Raw genomic sequence first — 16784 nt, 5'->3', positions numbered from 1 at the left:
GAGTGAATGAGTGAATGCATGAGTGAGTGAGTGGCTGAGTGAGTGGACGAGTGAGTGAGTGAATGAATGAGTGAGTGAATTGATGAGTGGATGAGTAAGTGAATGAGTTAATGGATGAGTGAGTGAATGAGTGAGTGAATGGGTGAGTGAATGCATGAGTGAGTGGATAAGTGAGTAGATGTGTGAGTGAGTGGACGAGTGAGTGAGTGGGTGAATGAGCGAGCGGGTGAATGAGTGAGTGATTGAGTGAATGAGTGAGTGAATGAGTGAGTGAGTGAGTGAGTGAATGGATGAGTGAGTCAGTGAGTGAATGGATGAATGACTGAATGGACGTGTGAGTGAATGAGTGAGTGGATGAGCGAGTAAATGAGTTAGTGAGTGTGTGAATGAGTGGATGAGTGAGTGAGTGAGCAAATGTGCAAGTGGATGTGTGAGTGGATGAATGAGTGGGTGAATGAGTGCATGGGTGAGTGAGCAAGTGGATGAGTAAATGAATGAGTGAGTGGATGGGTGAGTGAGTAAATGAATGAGTGAATGAATGAAACTAGTGAGTGGGAGTGAATGTGCGAGTCTGAATGTGCAAGTGAGTGAGTGAGTGGGACCCCTCCCCGCAGTCTCTCTGGAATACCCTCATTACCATGCTTTGCGGACTTTCCCAGGATTGACATCCAAAGGCATCTGGCCCGGCCTGGCCTAACCCTGTCGCAGGCTCCTTGGGGGTTCTAGTGCCAGCCGAGTGAGATGAGAAGATAATGAGGAAGATTTAAGATCTGACTGTGACTCCCACAGACTCTTCCACCTCTGGTTCTTGGCCACTCTCCGAGTGGGACTCATTTGATGATACTGGTGACCTTTTCTATAAAACTCAAGGGCCCAACTCTCACTGAGAAGATTCTCGGGGCCGCTGGGCCCACCCCACATATTCACATGCCAGCCCCAAGGGCTCCCAGGGACAGGGTTTTGCTTGCTAATGCCCAAGTCTCCGGCAGTGCCTGTCCCGTGTCTGATTTTGCGCTTTCCAAACTGTCTCTCGAATTCCCAAAACCAAAGAGTAACACAATTTCCTCCCACTCTCCTCCTCCCGAATTTAATGTATGCACAGAAACACAGGCTCTGTATTCCACCTTGCCGTTGCTTTTGTGTCAAGTCTCCAGGCTAAACACTGGAAGGAGACTTGTTTATTCAGTCACGCTACAAAGGAGGGCCAGGTGCTGTGCTGGAAAGGCACTGATGGGTACACATGAGGCCTCCTCCAGGGAATTCACAACAGGTGTAGGAACCAGCAAAGGCAAAAGAGGGTAAGAAGCACAAACTGGGCCCAGAAGGCTGCCTCATGCCTGAAATCCCAGCACTTTGGGAGGCCGAGGCAGGAGGATTCCTTGAAGCCAGGAGTTCAAGACCAGCCTGGGCAACATAGGGAGACCTCCATCTCTTAAAGAACAAAGTTATCCAGGGGTGGTGGTGTGCCCCTGTAATACCAGTGCTCTGGGAGGCTGTGCTGGGAGGATCACTTGAGCCCAGGAGTTGGAAGCTGCAGTGAGCTATGATCATGCCACTACACTCCAGCCTGGATGACAGAGCAAGACCCCATCTGTAAAAACAATTAAAAATTTAAAAAAGAAGTGGTACAAAATTTTGTTCTGTGCCCAGCACACAGGTGACATGAAGGGAGGGTCTTCACTCTGCTGGAGCAGTCAGACAAAACTGCAGAGTGGCCGTCCGGGCCCATCACTTAAAAGCACTTAAGCTCACTGCTTTCTTCTTGGTGGACTGATACGGAATGTAATTCTGTGACCATGGAATATTTTTATCATAAAACGTCAGAGCACTCAATTCAGCAAATATTTATTAAAAGCCCACTCCATACTGGATAGCATGGCCCAAACAAGTCATGACACTGACATGGAGAACTCAAAGAGGGACAATGGGCTCCCCAGGTTGCTTCCAACCCAGACAATAAAATGACAGCCAGGACACTGAAGAACACAGCAATGAAACAAAGTCCGTCCAGTGCACAGGTGAAGCCAAGAGCCCATCTTTGAAAGCACAGCGAGGTCTCAAATTGGAATCAGCTGGTGGTCGCAATGGCTTCTCAGTCTCCTGTGGGGAAGGCAGATTTGCTGACCAGGCTTCAAAGGCAACAGCAGGAGAGAAGCGTATTTCATTATCAAGGCCAGGGTTTCCCCCAGCCAGTCCTATAGCAAGCCTGACTTGACAGGAGTCCAAGAGGGTGACCTCACTCTGGGATTTGGGTCTGGCTGAGTGGTCCCGTCAAGGTTCCTGGTGGCCATCAGAGCTGTCAATCAGCCCTGTGCACAGACCTGAAATCCAGATGGGGCCAATGCTCATAAAAAGCGGACATGATGAATTGATGTGCATTTCAGAACAATTTTAATCTGTCACTCCTAATTGGGCTTCTATCAAAAGCTTTTCTGCAGTGATGTTAGAAAAAAGGAGACCGAGGAAGCAATGTCCTTTGGGAATACAAGGGGTGTGTGCCCTTCCACATTTCATGGTCTTGGTACAGATCTGAAGCCACTGCAGAATAAGCGTGGATTTATTCCGGGGGGCTGGGGGATGATGTGTAGTGGTGCCCTTGGTCTCTGGGTTCAGGGCACACGAGCCCCTTCTAACTTCCTACTGATGCTCTCCCCTTTCCTAAAAAGCTATCAAGATGAGACATTTTCATCTTCAGGAGCCATTGGCCCTTTGCCTGAGTCAGCTAAAAATGATGTTGCCCCTTGGAGAGCTTCAGGTGTGAATATTAGAGGCAGCCTGGTGCCCAAGGGGATGCTTGGGGTGGCAGGCAGTGCTCTGGATCGAGGGGCTAGGCCTTGCCAGGGACGGTGACCGGGAAGCTCGGCTGTGACGTGACATGGGGAGGAGGTTGGGTGTATACGGAAGAGTAAGAGCTGATGCAGGGGCAGATGCAGCCCAGGGGATAAGGCAGAGGCTGGACAAGTGACAGCATTGACTGCACAGTGAGGGGTGTGCTGGGGAATCAAAGTGCCACAGCAGGCAGGTGAGATAAATCATCCTGCCTACACGCTGAAAGCTGGGAATGGCTAAACCAATGGCTGAGGGTGTCGTCCCTGAGTTACAATTTCCTGGGCGATCCTTATCTCCTCGTGGTACTGCTCACCCCTCAGAGCCGCACCATTTGTTTCTGTCCGCCGCAGCACTTTAGACATGGATGGTATTAAATACTTAGTTCTTGTTGACCACTTGCCAACTCTGGTTTTGTCTCTAGGAGAAAGGAATGGGGAGGAATAGATGGATAAGAGAGTTGCTCTGATTTCAGGGCTCAGAGATCTGTGGCCAGGACCAATATGACTTAGAAAGTGTGGGTTGTGTGTGGCACTTGTATCTGTTAGGACTGTTTGCAGCTGCAAATAATAGAAACAGAATCAGATTTTCTGCCTGCTAGGGATTTTACTCTTCTCATGGACCAAGAACTCAAAGGTTAGCTGTCCAGGGCTGCCATCAATGACCTGAGGTTCTTGTAGCATCCTAGTCAGTCATCCTTAGAGCATGGCCTTGTCTTCATGGTCACAAAATAGCTGCTATGCCTCCAGGCATCACACCCACATTCCAGGTAGACAGAGAAGGACAAGTAAAGGGCTCTTCTCATCTGAAATCTGCCTCCTTTAAAAGAGCTTTCCTGTATGTCTCATCCAGAAACTTCCACCTACATCTCACTGGCCAGAGTGGTGTCAGATAGCCACCTAGCTGCAAGGGATGCTGGAAATATAGGTTTTTGGATGGGTACAGTAATGCCCCCAGACAAAATTGGTGATCCATTAATAAGTAAGAGAGAATGGCTATTGGGCCAGCAGCTGGCAGTGCCTGCCACACCACAGCAAATTTAAAATAATTGCTACTTTCAAAATATGTACCAGTGAAGCTCTGCTGATTGCTCAACACATGTTAATTGATGGGAAATAATATCATCTCAGGATTTTGGTTGAATGAGCTGAGATAGACAGAGGTTAAAAAGTTAACTGGGAATCATCTTGCAGGGGGAATTTTCTAGCTGCTTCTTCAAGTGCCCTCTTTGTAGGAATGAAGGGGATGGGGCAGGTGGTACATGAAGGGATGATTCTGGCTCTTTTCCATCAAGCTTTCATTTCAGGGCTGTAAACACTGAGTATAGCTGGAGTCCGGGCATGTATCCATGTCTCCTCAGTCCTTTCTCTTGGGCAATAGATCGTCCTTTTAAATAATCTCTTTCCCTTTTTTTGCTAGCAGCCCTTTCAATTAAGTGGAGGTTTCATTGGAATAATTAAACCCTGCATATCAAGCCATTCACTCCAATCATGCAGGCAAATCAATTAACCAGAGATGCATTTATCTAACTGACTGTTTATCTCCTCCTGGTTCCAGAGCTTTTGCACTGAGGCAGCTTTTGGCAAAAAGAGGTGTCTGCCCCCGAAAGACAGCTCATTTCCAGAGGACTCCCTGGGTTTGAAGCAATGGGAATCTTAATGTTTATTTTATTCAAGATTTGATATTTATTTGTATTTATCCACTCTACAAATATATATATTGAACACCTCCTAAGAGTATAGCTCCATGCTAAGTTCTCCTGGGGATACAGAGATGAGACAGACATGTGGCAAGTTGCTGGAACTCTCTGTGAGTGCCTCAGTTTCCTCTTCTATAAAATGAGGAGGGTAGGAGTATTTACCTCATAGTGTTGTTTTGTGTATTAAATGAGATAATCCACATAGAGCATTTAGCACGATATCTGGCAAATAACAACTCCATATGCCTTTTCAGAGGCAGCTATTCGAGTATAAGTTCCAGCAAAATGACAGCTTAAATTAATAAAGAGGCTGGGCAAGGTGGCTCATATCTGTAATTCCAGAGCATAGTGAGGCCCTGTCTCTAGACACACACACACAAACACAGTAATAAAGAGGAAGATTTGGAGCTCAGGAAGCAAGGAATATAATTGGTTCGATTAGATGCTATGCTTAATAAACGTTAGCTGGGATGATTGCTAGTTTAATTAAGATCAGATGATGTGGAGTTCAGGGAGGCTGAGTAGGAATCTCTGCTCTTCCACTTATTCGCTGTGAGATCTCACTCCATTATTGAACGCTCTGATCCTACCTTCTCATCCATAAAATGGGAGTAATAAAACCACCTAATTGAGCTTCTGTGAAGATTAATCAAGGTGATATCCATGAATAGCCAGGTACACAGTCAGCAGTTTCAGTTTAGGAAGGGGTGAGCTGACTCACAAGCATTGCAAAAGATGGAACGTGGTGTGTGTGCGAAGACTGAAGATAACTATTTTGTTCTTCATCCTTAAATGCATTATCCGTATTTCCAATGACTGACATGTGGTTTTTTTCTTTTAGTTAGTTTTATTTTTTACCAAAGTAATACATGAGTCATGCAAAATACACCAGGCATGGTGGCTCATGTCCGTAATTCCAACACTTTGGGAGGCCAAGGAGGGTGGGAATGAGTCCAGGAATTCAAGACCAGACTGGGCAACATGACAAAACCCCATCTCTATTATATTTTTTAATTAAAAAATTAAAAATAAGAAAGTAAAATAGGCTTGTAAGAAAAACATCGCTCCTCAACCCAGCCATCATCATCCCTTAGTCCTGATACCCAGAGGCAATCACTTCAAACTCTTCTTCAGGCCAAGCGCAGTGGCTCACACCTATAATCCCAGCACTTTGGGAGGCCCAGGCAGGTGAATCACTTAAGGTCAGGAGTTTGAGAGACCAGCCTGGCCAACATGGTGAAACCCCATCTCTTCTAAATATACAGAAATTAGCCAGACATGGAGCTTACCTGTAATCCCAGCTACTCGGGAGGCTGAGGCAGGAGAATCACTTGAACCTGGGAGGTGGAGGTTACAGTGAGCCGAAATCGTGCCACTGTACTCCATCCTGGGCAACAGAGTGAGTAAGACTCCATCTCAAAAAAAAAAAACTAGACAAAAAAACAAAACAAACAAACAAAACCACCTCTTTTTCACCTTGTTTTCTTCTGTTATTTCTTCTGTTCTTTTTCACTAGGTCTAAATAATGTTTGCCTTGCTATTTGTTGATATATTAGTTTTAAGATATTATCGATTGACATACTGTTAGATAGATGAGAATTTAGCTCTCTTTTACTAGTAACCCATTCAAAGCACTTCCCCTTCCTCCATTCTCTCATTGCATTAGGTCACAATCTGTTGTGTTGATTCATCTGTGGTGGTTATATTATTATAACTAGGTAAATATTGTTCATGTGAAGGCAAGTTGTGTGCTATGATTTTCTTTCTTGTCTGCACTTTTGTTTTTTCCTGGAGTTAATATTGCCTCTTTTTTTTTTTTTTTTTTTTTTTTCCTTTGCATTTGCTTGGGGTTTCTTTTAAATGTACTTATTCTTAATTTTTTCCCATCTGACTCTCAGATCTGTCATTTGCCTAACAATATGATTTCCTGAGTTATCAAATGTATCAGAAAATCATTCTGTTTTTCCCCTGGCCACCTCTCCCTTGTGGACCCTCCATGATCCTGTTACAATCTTGGCTGATCGTTCCTGGCCGCTTTGCTTTCATCCTGGGACTTTCCTTGCTGCTTCCCCACAAAGATTCCTTGCTTTGTGAGCTCCATACCTTCCTCTTTATTGCTGACTTCCTCTTTTTGCTGCATCGTATCCTCTAGTAGCTTCCAATGAAAAGGTGCATAGGAGACAAATATTTGGAGTTCCTACTTTTCTGAAAATAATTTTATTGTATTTTCACACACAATAGTTTGGGTGGATATAGGATCCTAGGTAAGAAAGTATTTTCCATCAAAAACGTGGAGGCGTTGCCTCATTTTCTCCCAGCTTCCAGTATTTGTATTGAGGAGTCTGATGGTATATTTGCTTCCATTCTTCTTCATGTGACCTGAGGTTTTCTCTCTGGAAGCTTCTAGGGTCTTTTCTTATTCCCTGGTGGCCAGAATTTTTGGAACAATGTGCACTGAGAAGGTTCTTTTCCACTGATTGTACTAATATTCAAAGGACCTATTAAGTCTGAAGTGTCATGCTCTTAAATTCAGAGAATTCTCTAATATTATTTCTCTGATAGTTTCATCCCTTGATTTATATTCTATCCCTGGAAGATATATAACAAGAAGACACAGTCATTGTCATCTCTTTTTAGGATTTCTATTTATTGGATATTAGACCTTCTAAATTGATCTCATTCCCTCCCCTCTTATCTTCCTTCTCTTTAACTTTTTATTTAACTTTTCAGGAAAGTTCCCCAACTTTATCTTCCAAGCCTTCCACTGATTTTAAATTTCTGCTGCCTTATTTTTAATTGCTAATAACTTTTTCTTTGATCGTTCCTCTTCTTAGCACCCTACCATTGTTTTATGGATACAATGCTTCATCTCATCTCTAAATGATTCTTAATTATCAGGTTATGTTTTGGGGGTTTCTTTTGAGACAGGGTCTCACTGTGTTGCTCAGGCTGGAGTGCAGTGGTGCAAACATGGCTCACTGCAGCCTCAATCTCCTGGGGTCGAGCAATCCTCCTGCCTCAGCCTCCTGTGTAGCCGGGACTACAGGTACATATCACCATGCCCAGCTAATTTTTTGATTTTTTGTAGAGACAGTGGCTCGTTATACTGTCTAAACTGGCCTCGAATCCCCGGGCTCAAGCAATCCTCCCACCTTAGCCTCCCAAAGTACTGGGATTACAGGTGTGAGCCACTGTGCTAGCCAGATTGTGTTTTTTAAATTTTTCTCTTATTCTGTGCATTGTCTGCTTCTAGCAGGTTCCTTGCGTCCCTGTGACCCTTTTGATCTCTGCCTTTCATGTGGAGACTTTCCTCAACCATCAAGTGATCCTTGTCTATCTATTTATTCTTAAGTGAGAGGCAACAAAAAACAGCATTTTCCAGCCAGACACGGTGGCTCACACCTGCAATCCCAGCATTTTGGGAGGCCAAGGCTATTGGATCACCTGAGGTCAGGAGTTCGAGACCAGACTGGCCAACATGATGAAACCCCATCTCTACTAAAAATACAAAGATTAGCCGGGCATGGTGGTGCATACCTGTAATCCCAGCTACTTGGGAGGCTGAGGCAGGAGAATCACGTGAACCGAGGAGGCAGAGGTTGCAGTGAGTGGAGATCATGTCACTGCACTCCAGCCTGGGCAATAAGAGCAAGACTCCGTCTCAAAAAGAAAAAAAAGGAAAAAAAGAAAAACTAACATTTTGTTTGTCAACTAGCAGGCTTCATTGTGCGGTGAATGGGCATTGATTGTACTTGGAAAACACCACCATGAGGAATCTACAGTGCACTAAGCAATTGATTCCGCTTTTGAGAAGCAATAGTTGTTCTTTTTAACCTTGAGCCAGTATCTGCCATCTCAGAGCACGGTTTTCACTCTGTCTTAAGCTTATATGTAAAAGTGACATTTCAGGGAGCTTTTGCACTTATACTTTCTGGTTACAACCCTTTAAAAAGGTAAACTTAAAAAAATAAAAAGCAATTCTAGATGCTATATACTAGCAATCAAGGGGAAGTCAGAAAACCTTGGGTCCAAATCCTAACTTTATGCTAAGTATATGAACTTGAACCTCTCTAAGCATTTGTTTTGTTTTGTTTTGTTTTCAGACAGAGATCTCCCTCTGTCACCCAGGTTAGAATGCAGTGGTACCATCTTGGCTCACTGTAGCCTCGACCTCCCAGGCTTAAGTGATCCTCCTGCCTCAGCCTCCCAAATAGCTGGGAGCACAGGCGCGTGCCACCATGCCCAGCTAATTTTTTGTAAAGACGGGGTTTTGCCATGCTACCCAGGTTGGTCTTGAACTCCTGAGCTCAAGTGATCCGCCCACCTCAGCCTCCCAAAGTGCTGGCATTACAGGCATGACCCACCGTGCCCAGCCCTCTCTAAGCTTTTGTTTTCTTGGTTGTAAGGTGTTGGTGGTGATGATAATACCGCCTACCTCAAAGGGTTCTGGAGGTTTGTCAGTGACATCTAACAAAGTGTCTGGCACACCCTGGATAGTCTGTAAGCACGAGGGATGATGTTTGGTCAGTTGCATGTTATACCTCTGAGCCAGTCTTGCAAGTGGTCAAGAGATTGACTTTTAATCCTAGAAATCTTCCCTGACCTGAGGACCAAGTTCCCAAATGCTGTCATCAAAATTCTAAGGGCAGAAACAGCCCAGCCTTAGTATTGGTGTTCTTTTGCCTTAGTTTCCCCAACCTACATTGACATAGTGGGTAGGGGGTAGGGGTAGAATAGCAAGGGGAGTTGTTCAAGCCTGTTTCTCCTTTTTTTTTTTTTTTGGAAACAGAGTTTCACTCTTACAGCCCAGGGTGGAGTGCAATGGCACGATCTCGGCTTACTGCAACCTCTGCCGGCCGGGTTCAAGCGATTCTCCTGCCTTAACCTCCCAAGTAGTTGGGACTACAGGCATGCGCCACCACGCCCAGCTAATTTTTGTATTTTTAGTAGAGACGGGGTTTCTCCATGTTGGTCAGGCTGGTCTCGATCTCCCGATCTCAGCTGATCTGCCCGCCTCAGCCTCCCAAAGTGCTGGGATTACAGGTGTGAGCCACCGCGCCCAGCCCTGTTTCTCCTTTCTTGTAATTAAAACCTTTCTTTTTTTTCTCTTTGAGATAGGATCTTGCTCTGTCACCCAGGCTGGAGTACAGTGGCACAATCATGGCTCACTATAGCCTCAACCTCCTGGGCTCAAGCGATCCTCCCACCTCAGCCTCTTGAGTAGCTGAGATACAGGTGTATGCCATCAGGCCAGATAATTTTTTTTTTTTTTTAAAGATGGGGTCTCGCTATGTTGCCCCAAGCTGGTCTTGAACTCCTGACCTCAAGCAATCCTCCCACTTCAACTTTTCAAAGTGCTGGGATTATAGGCATGAGCCACCATGCCTGGCCACAATTGAAGCCTTCCTTATAATTTTTTTAAAGCCTTTTTTTTTCTGATGATAAACACATTCTCTTTTTTAAAAAATGCAGGCGGTATAATTTCCCTCTATGTTTGCTGACTGGCCTGTGGACTGCTCTGCTGCCTCTGCAGAGGCCCTGGGTTCTGTGATTCCCTTACCCACCCAGCCCTGGCCCCCAGCCCTGTCCCAGCCACAGGGCAGGGAGGCCGTGAGGAGACCAGGGAGATGGTGTCCTCTAGAGATGGCTGTCGCCACCACCTCCCCGGGGCTGAGGGCTTCTGACAGTTCACTCCAACCCCAGCCGATGCCCGACAGGAACAGCTTCTGTCAGCCCTGGGAGATCTCATGTCACCTCCGATTAGTCTTCGAAGCCAAAACCAAGCAAGTCCCTGATCAGACATCAGCAGCTCAGGGTCCCTGTCACTCCTGAATGCAGCCCTCCTAGAGCAGCAGCCTGAGGCCCGCCCACCAGGTTCCAAGCAGCTTTGGGGACTGGCGTAAGGCTCTTTCCACCATACCAGGGTTTGAACCCCACCTTTCCCTCTTACCATGATTGTGCCACAGCACTCCAGCCTGGGTAACAGAGTGAGATCCTGCCCTCCTTTCTCTAGAAGGAGAACTGACCCTTCCCCCAAAAAACCCAAACCCCCAGCTGGGCTCCCAGATGGCTGAGCGGGACATTAGCGGTGGCCTCGTCAGTCACCATAAGGAACACCGCCCTTGGGAAATTACAGCATGTGTGGGCCACCACGTGTTCCTGCCCAAATCCATGGCAGGCTGGAGGTTAAAGACATAGTTCACAGTGACGGGAACTCTTCAGGGTTTGGGAACGGGGTTTGCTGCTTTTGACCTAATGAATTAGCACTGATTAGAGCAGCTCCAGTCTGCAGAGGTTTCCATCAAAGCCTTTTCCATCAAAGATCTTCCACACTGGCCACGAGCATGCCCAAGGCTGCTATCTTCCCTCCTCCCCATCCCCAGGGCTCTCGGGGCCTGTGTCAGTGGCCTCCCAGGCTGTCCACTCCACGGGGTGGGACAGAAGCCTTTCTCCCCCTGTAGCCCCTGGTGTGGGGTCCACTCTGCCAATGTCATCGAGGGTGACACGCCCCTCAGGACTTCCTGGCCTTTTCTTCCAAAGCTGAGCATCGCTTTGATCCCAGAACGGTTCCCTTTCCCTCCATCCTCTGCCTCCCGCTCCAAGACTGATTGTCTCTTCCTTTTCAGATCCCGAGCACTGCAAGTCCAGATGCAACGGGAGCCTGGCTCGAGGGAAGACAAGATCTGGCCGGAAAGTGTGAAAGTCACACCCCAATGACGGGATAGCAGCCGTTGTGTGTGAGCACCCCTCCATGCCAGGTACTCCGCATCTGTTCTCCCCTCTATACCCCTCTACATCATGGAGAGACAGGGTCTTGTTCTGTCACCGGGGCTGGAGTGCAGTGACGTGATCATAACACTCTGCAGCCCTCCACCTCCTTGGCTCAAGTGATCCTCCCATTTTAGCCTCCCAAGTAGCTGGGACCACGGGCACACACAACCAAATCTGGTGCATTCTTAAATTTGTTGTAGAGACAGGGCCTTCCTATGTTGCCCAGACTGGTCTCAAACTCCTGGCCTCAAGCGATCCCCATGCCTCTGCCTCCCAAAGCACTGAGATTACAGGCAGGAGACACTGTGCCTGGCCGTTCCTTTATATTGGAAAAAAGGCAAGTGAGGGTAACCTGAGACTTGGCGGAGGGGCTCGGGTAGTGAAGGGAGGGAGGGGCAGGGATCAGGCTCTGACACTAGCTGGAGCTTGGGAGACAATCAGAGAAAAGGCTGTCGGGCCCAGGATGCAGTTGTGATAAGATGTGGGGCTGGCAGAAGGCAAACCTCGCAGGGTCTCAAGATCAAGATCAAGATGCTGAACATGGGCCAGGCACGGTAGCTCACACCTGTAAATCCCAGCACTTTGGGAGGCCGAGGCGGGTGGATAATCTGAGGTTGAGAGTTCGAGACCAGCCTGGCCAACATGGTGAAACCCTGTCTCTATAAAAAATACAAAAATTAGCCAGGCACGGTGGTGGGCATCTGTAATCCCAGCTACTCAGGAGGCTGAGGCAGGAGAATCACTTGAACCCAGGAGGCCGAGGCTGCAGTGAGCCGAGATGGTGCCGCTGTACTCCAGCCTAGGCAAAAGAGCAAGACTCTGTCTCAAAAAAAAAAAAAAAAAAAAAAGTTGATCGTGGCTTGGCATGGTGGTCATGCCTGTAATCCCAGCACTTTGGGAGTCCAGGGCGGGAAGATCACTCGAGCCCAGAAGTTTGAGACCAGCGTCAGCAACACAGCAAGACCCCATCTCTACAAAAATAATTTTTAAAATATTAGCTGGGCATGGTGGTTTTGCCTGTGGTCCCAGCTACTCAGTAGGCGGAGCCAGGAGGATTGCTTGAGCTCAGGAGGCAGAGGCTGCTGCAAGCTGAGATCACGCCACTGCACTCCAGCCTGGACAACAGAGTAAGACCCTATCTCAAAAAATAAAAATAAAAAAAGATTGGAACTTTATCATAACAGCAAGAGGAAGCCACAATAGAGGTCTTGAATGAGTGAGTTGGGACGTGAGGCCAGCAGCTCTCATGGAATTCATCCTCCGGTGGGTCACCTCCAGATCCTTTGGTTCCCAGGGAAGGTGAGCAACACAGCCCTTCCTGTGGAGTCTGGCCTGGGGGCCTGGCACTTGCTTTTCAGCCATTTGCAGAGAGACTCGTGTGGCCTAGGACCTGTCTCACACTGGAAGTCAAACCCTGCCGAAGGTTGGGTCCGAGCTGCGGGTTGCGACAAGCTCTGGTTAAAACTTAGGCAGGGACGGGCCATCCAACCTGCAAGGCTGTTAAAGCTCAGAGCCTCGGGGCCTCTGGGTGCATTTCTGAGAAAACTGCCTTCAAAGAAACTGCCCAGAGCTTGACAGAGCCGCGGGGTTCGTCCCGGTGATGAGGCTGAGTCAGCCTGAGTTAGAGAGAAGTGCTTGAAGGTAAAATACATTTCGAATTGTGTCTGAGACATTTTTTTTTTCTTTCGAGGCTGGCTACACTCTCCATAGATTTAATTTCCATGAAATATTTCATACATATAAATATGTATACATAATGTGTATCCATGAGACACAGAACAATGACATGGACACTCATGTCCCCAGGGGACACTCATGGCCCCTCCCCAGGGGAAGCCACCATTCTGATTTTCATCAGTCCCTTGTTTCTTGGTATAGTTTTGCCGTATATCCTTAACCAGTAGGGTTTCGTTTTGTATGTTTACAAAAAAAAATTATGCTCAGCTGATGTTTTGTATTTTTAGTAGACACTGGGTTTCGCCACGTTGGCCAGGCTGGTCTTGAACTCCTGACCTCAAGTGATCTACCCACCTTGGCCTCCCAAAGTGCTGGGATTACAGGTGTAATCACCACGCCCGGCCAAATGAGATAATTTCTATAAAGGGTCAGGCCCGGTGCCTGGCACACGTGCAGCCCAGAGGGGAAGCACTTCCTGTTCCGCCAGCAGGGCGTGCGGCTGCCCTCTCTGCAGGGTTCCAGAGGATGCTGTTCCTCCCACCGGGGCTTGTGTGGGCGGCTGACACTTACCACCAACCTCTGAGCAGCTTGCAGCTCAGGAACTGTGTGGGAAATGTGTTTGCACCCTCTGTTCCCAGCCCAGTGCTCGGCACAGAGCCAGTGCTCACTCGAGTCGGCTGAGGATGAAGAGGCCCTTTCTCTCCAGGCACTCACAAACTGGTCGGCTTTCCCAAGTTCCTCTTCACCCCTGCTTGCTAAGCAACTGCGCTGCACAGGGGCATTAACGATGGGACAGGTTTCAACGAGATCCAGGGTCTGTGATTTCACTGCATCTGGGGTAGGAGGGTCTCTTAACCGGGCATGGTGGTGTGTGCCTATAGTCCCAGCTACTTAGGAGGCTGAGGTAGGAGGATTGCTGGAGCTTGGGAGGTCGAGGCTGCAGAGAGCTATGAGGTAGGAGCATCCCTTTCATCTCTGCTTTAGAAAGATTTTGCCCTAGTTATTTTCTGCTTAGCTGCAAGGCTGCTGAGGTGGCTGCACCGGGTCACCCTGGTCCCGGGAGGAAGGCTTTCTATCTCACTGAGCACTCTTGTAACAGGTGGTTGGCATGTGCCAACTACAGCCTCCTTGTTCATGAAGGCTGATAAGTAATGCTTCTTGGTCCATCCAGACCTGCCCGTCTTCTTGCCTTGAACTGCTGTTTAATTCCTTGGCACTTGCCTTCTGACCCCGCAAAAGGTGTAAGCTTCTTAACACCTGACTTTCAGCTCTCTTGTGCATTCATGGTGCTGAGCAAGTCTTTGTGCTAAGTAGATGTATTTACTAGTTAGGAGGCTTTGGGCTTGCAGATCACAGTAGACTCTACTTCAAAAGGCTTGGAACAAAGAGCATTTATGTTTTACAGGAGTCCAGAGGTGGGAGGAGCCCAGTGCTGGTTCATTCAGTGCCCAGGAGATGACATCAAGGACCGAGGATCTTTCCAGCCCTCATCTCAGGGTGAATCCTCAGGATGGCAGAGCAGAGAGCTGGAAAGACCCTCGGTCCTTGATGTCACCTGAGGGGTACAGGCTGAGGTGCAGCGACCCAGACTATCACATCCATCTTTACACAGTCACAGCCAAAAGCCCAAGGACAGGGTGTCACTGTTAAAGATCAAGGAAAACCTCCAGAGCTGCCCCCAGTGTGTGTTCCTGCAGGTTGCATGGCCAAAAGCACTTCACCTGCCTGTTTCTACACTACTGGGAGAGACCAAACGAGGGCCGCTCTTTGCAGCTCAAAAGGTATTCAGCCTCCCTGAAGCATCAGACTGCCTGGTTTTGGGGGGAAAAAAAAAAGGATTCCGTTAGCAGGAAGTCAGGGGGTAGTGTGGAGAGACACCAGCAGTGCCTGCCACGTAGTCAATAAATAATTCATTGAATAAAATTCTTAGGCTGTCCACTTCTTGAAAATAATAAAAGCAAGTACATTTTCCTTTGTGAATGCAAATGATCACGTGATCGTGTTGTCAGAATGAGCCACTGTTGTGGGCATGTCTGTGGTGTTGCTGGCTCTGACTCAGGTGGCCAGTGCCATGTGTTAGCAAAAGGCTTGTAGAGGTCAGGACTTAAGGCAGGGAACTAAGGAGGTTGTCGTCTATGCAAAGTTCATTGGATTGAATGGAGACCGAATCCTCATTTTTAATTACTTTAAATATAACTTTTGCTCACAACAGCAAATACACATTTTCACTCAAGGCACTTTGGTTGCAGGGAACAAAATCACACCTGAAATATCTCAAACTGTCCAAGAGTGGTGGCTCATGCCTATAATCCCAGCACTTTGGGAGGCTGAGATAGGAGGATCATTTGAGGCCAGGAGTTTGAGACTAGCCTGGACAAACTACAGCACGGTGGTGCATGCCTGTAGTGAGACCCTGTCTCTACAAAAAATGTTCAAAATAGCCAGGGGTGGAGGCATACACCTGTAGTCCTAGCCACTCAGGAGGCTGAGATGGGAGGATTGCTTGAGCCCAGGAGTTTGAGGCTGCCATGAGCTAGGATTGCCCCACTGCATTCCAGCCTGGGTGACAGAGCGAAACCCTGTCTCTAAAAATATTTTTTTTTTAAAAATTTGATAGCTCAAATTAATGGGGAAAGTGGAGGGATATAGAAGGCCTACAACAAGGACCAGACACCACAGAAGGCCAAGGTTCATGAGGTTGGGAACTGAGTTATGCACCAAGAGAGATGACCCCGGCCATCCGCTTCTCATGGAACCTCGTAGTCTCGCCATAGTGCCACTTGGCAGACCAGCTTCCTCTGCTTGCTTTTCTCTTCTCTGCCCTGATAGCCTTGACCTGCCTGCATGTCTCTTCACCCTGGCTGAGCTCCAACCTCCATGGCTACACCAATGCCACCTTCTAGCTCAGTTGCCCCCAGCACACTCACCCATCCCACCACATATGAAATCCCCAGGTCCAGGAACTTGGCTGTGGCTAAAGAACATCTCATAATGATAAAATGGTCAATCCACTGGGAAGCTATAAGAGTTATAAGCATGTGCATCTATCAGAGCCCCAGATACATGAAGCAAAGACGGACAGAGCTGGAGGGAGAGATACACAATTCAACAATAAGAGTTGAAGACGTTGGCCGGGCACAGTGGCTCATGCCTGTAGTCCCAGCACTTTGGGAGGCCAAGGCGGGTGGATCACCTGAGGTCAGGAGTTCGAGACCAGCTTGGCCAAAATGGATAAACCCCATCTCCACTAAAAATACAAAATTAGCCAGGCGTGGTGACAGGCGCCTGTAATCCTAGCTACTCGGGAGGCTGAGGCAGGAGAATCACTTGAACCCGGGAGGCAGACGTTGCAGTGAGCCGAGATCACGCCATTGCACTCCAGCCTGGGTGACAGAGTGAGACTCCGTCTCAAAAAAAAAAAAAGAGTTGAAGACGTTATTACTCTACTTTCAATAATGGATAGAACAACTAGGCAGAAGATCAACAAATAAGAGACTTGCACAGCACTATAAACAAACCAGACCTGGCCGGGCTTGGTGGCTCACACCTGTAATCCCAGCATTTTGGGAGGCCAAAGCAGGTGGATTACTTGAGATCAAGAATTCGAGACCAGCCTGGCCAACATGGTGAAACCCTGTCTCTACTAAAAATACAAAAATTACCCAGACGCGCTGGCGGAAACCCAGGAAGCAGAAGCTGGAGTGAGCCACGACTGCACCACGGCACTCCAGCCTGGGTGACAGAGAGAGGCTCTGTCTCAAAAAAAATAAATTAGACCTAACAGACATCTGTAGTACACTCCATCTGACAG

The 16784-nt window shown here is 47.6% G+C and overlaps 1 protein-coding gene across 3 annotated transcripts in view; it reads left to right on the top strand.

The window, feature by feature from the left end:
• CARD11 (caspase recruitment domain family member 11) overlaps window positions 1-16784 on the top strand; it is a 136689-nt gene that overhangs the window by 77995 nt on the left and 41910 nt on the right. For all 3 annotated transcript variants that reach the window (XM_026449466.2, XM_026449464.2, XM_026449465.2), the window contains exon 2: window positions 11152-11283. In XM_026449466.2, the coding sequence (XP_026305251.1) occupies window positions 11277-11283 (7 nt within the window). In that variant the 5' untranslated portion in view covers window positions 11152-11276. The remainder of the gene's footprint in view (window positions 1-11151; window positions 11284-16784) is intronic.

The sequence above is a fragment of the Piliocolobus tephrosceles genome, chromosome 8 (genome assembly GCF_002776525.5).
Source record: "Piliocolobus tephrosceles isolate RC106 chromosome 8, ASM277652v3, whole genome shotgun sequence".
Taxonomy (NCBI): Eukaryota; Metazoa; Chordata; class Mammalia; order Primates; family Cercopithecidae; genus Piliocolobus; species Piliocolobus tephrosceles.
Note: the sequence above shows the minus strand (reverse complement) of the source record. Positions and strands in the feature narration are given on the sequence as shown.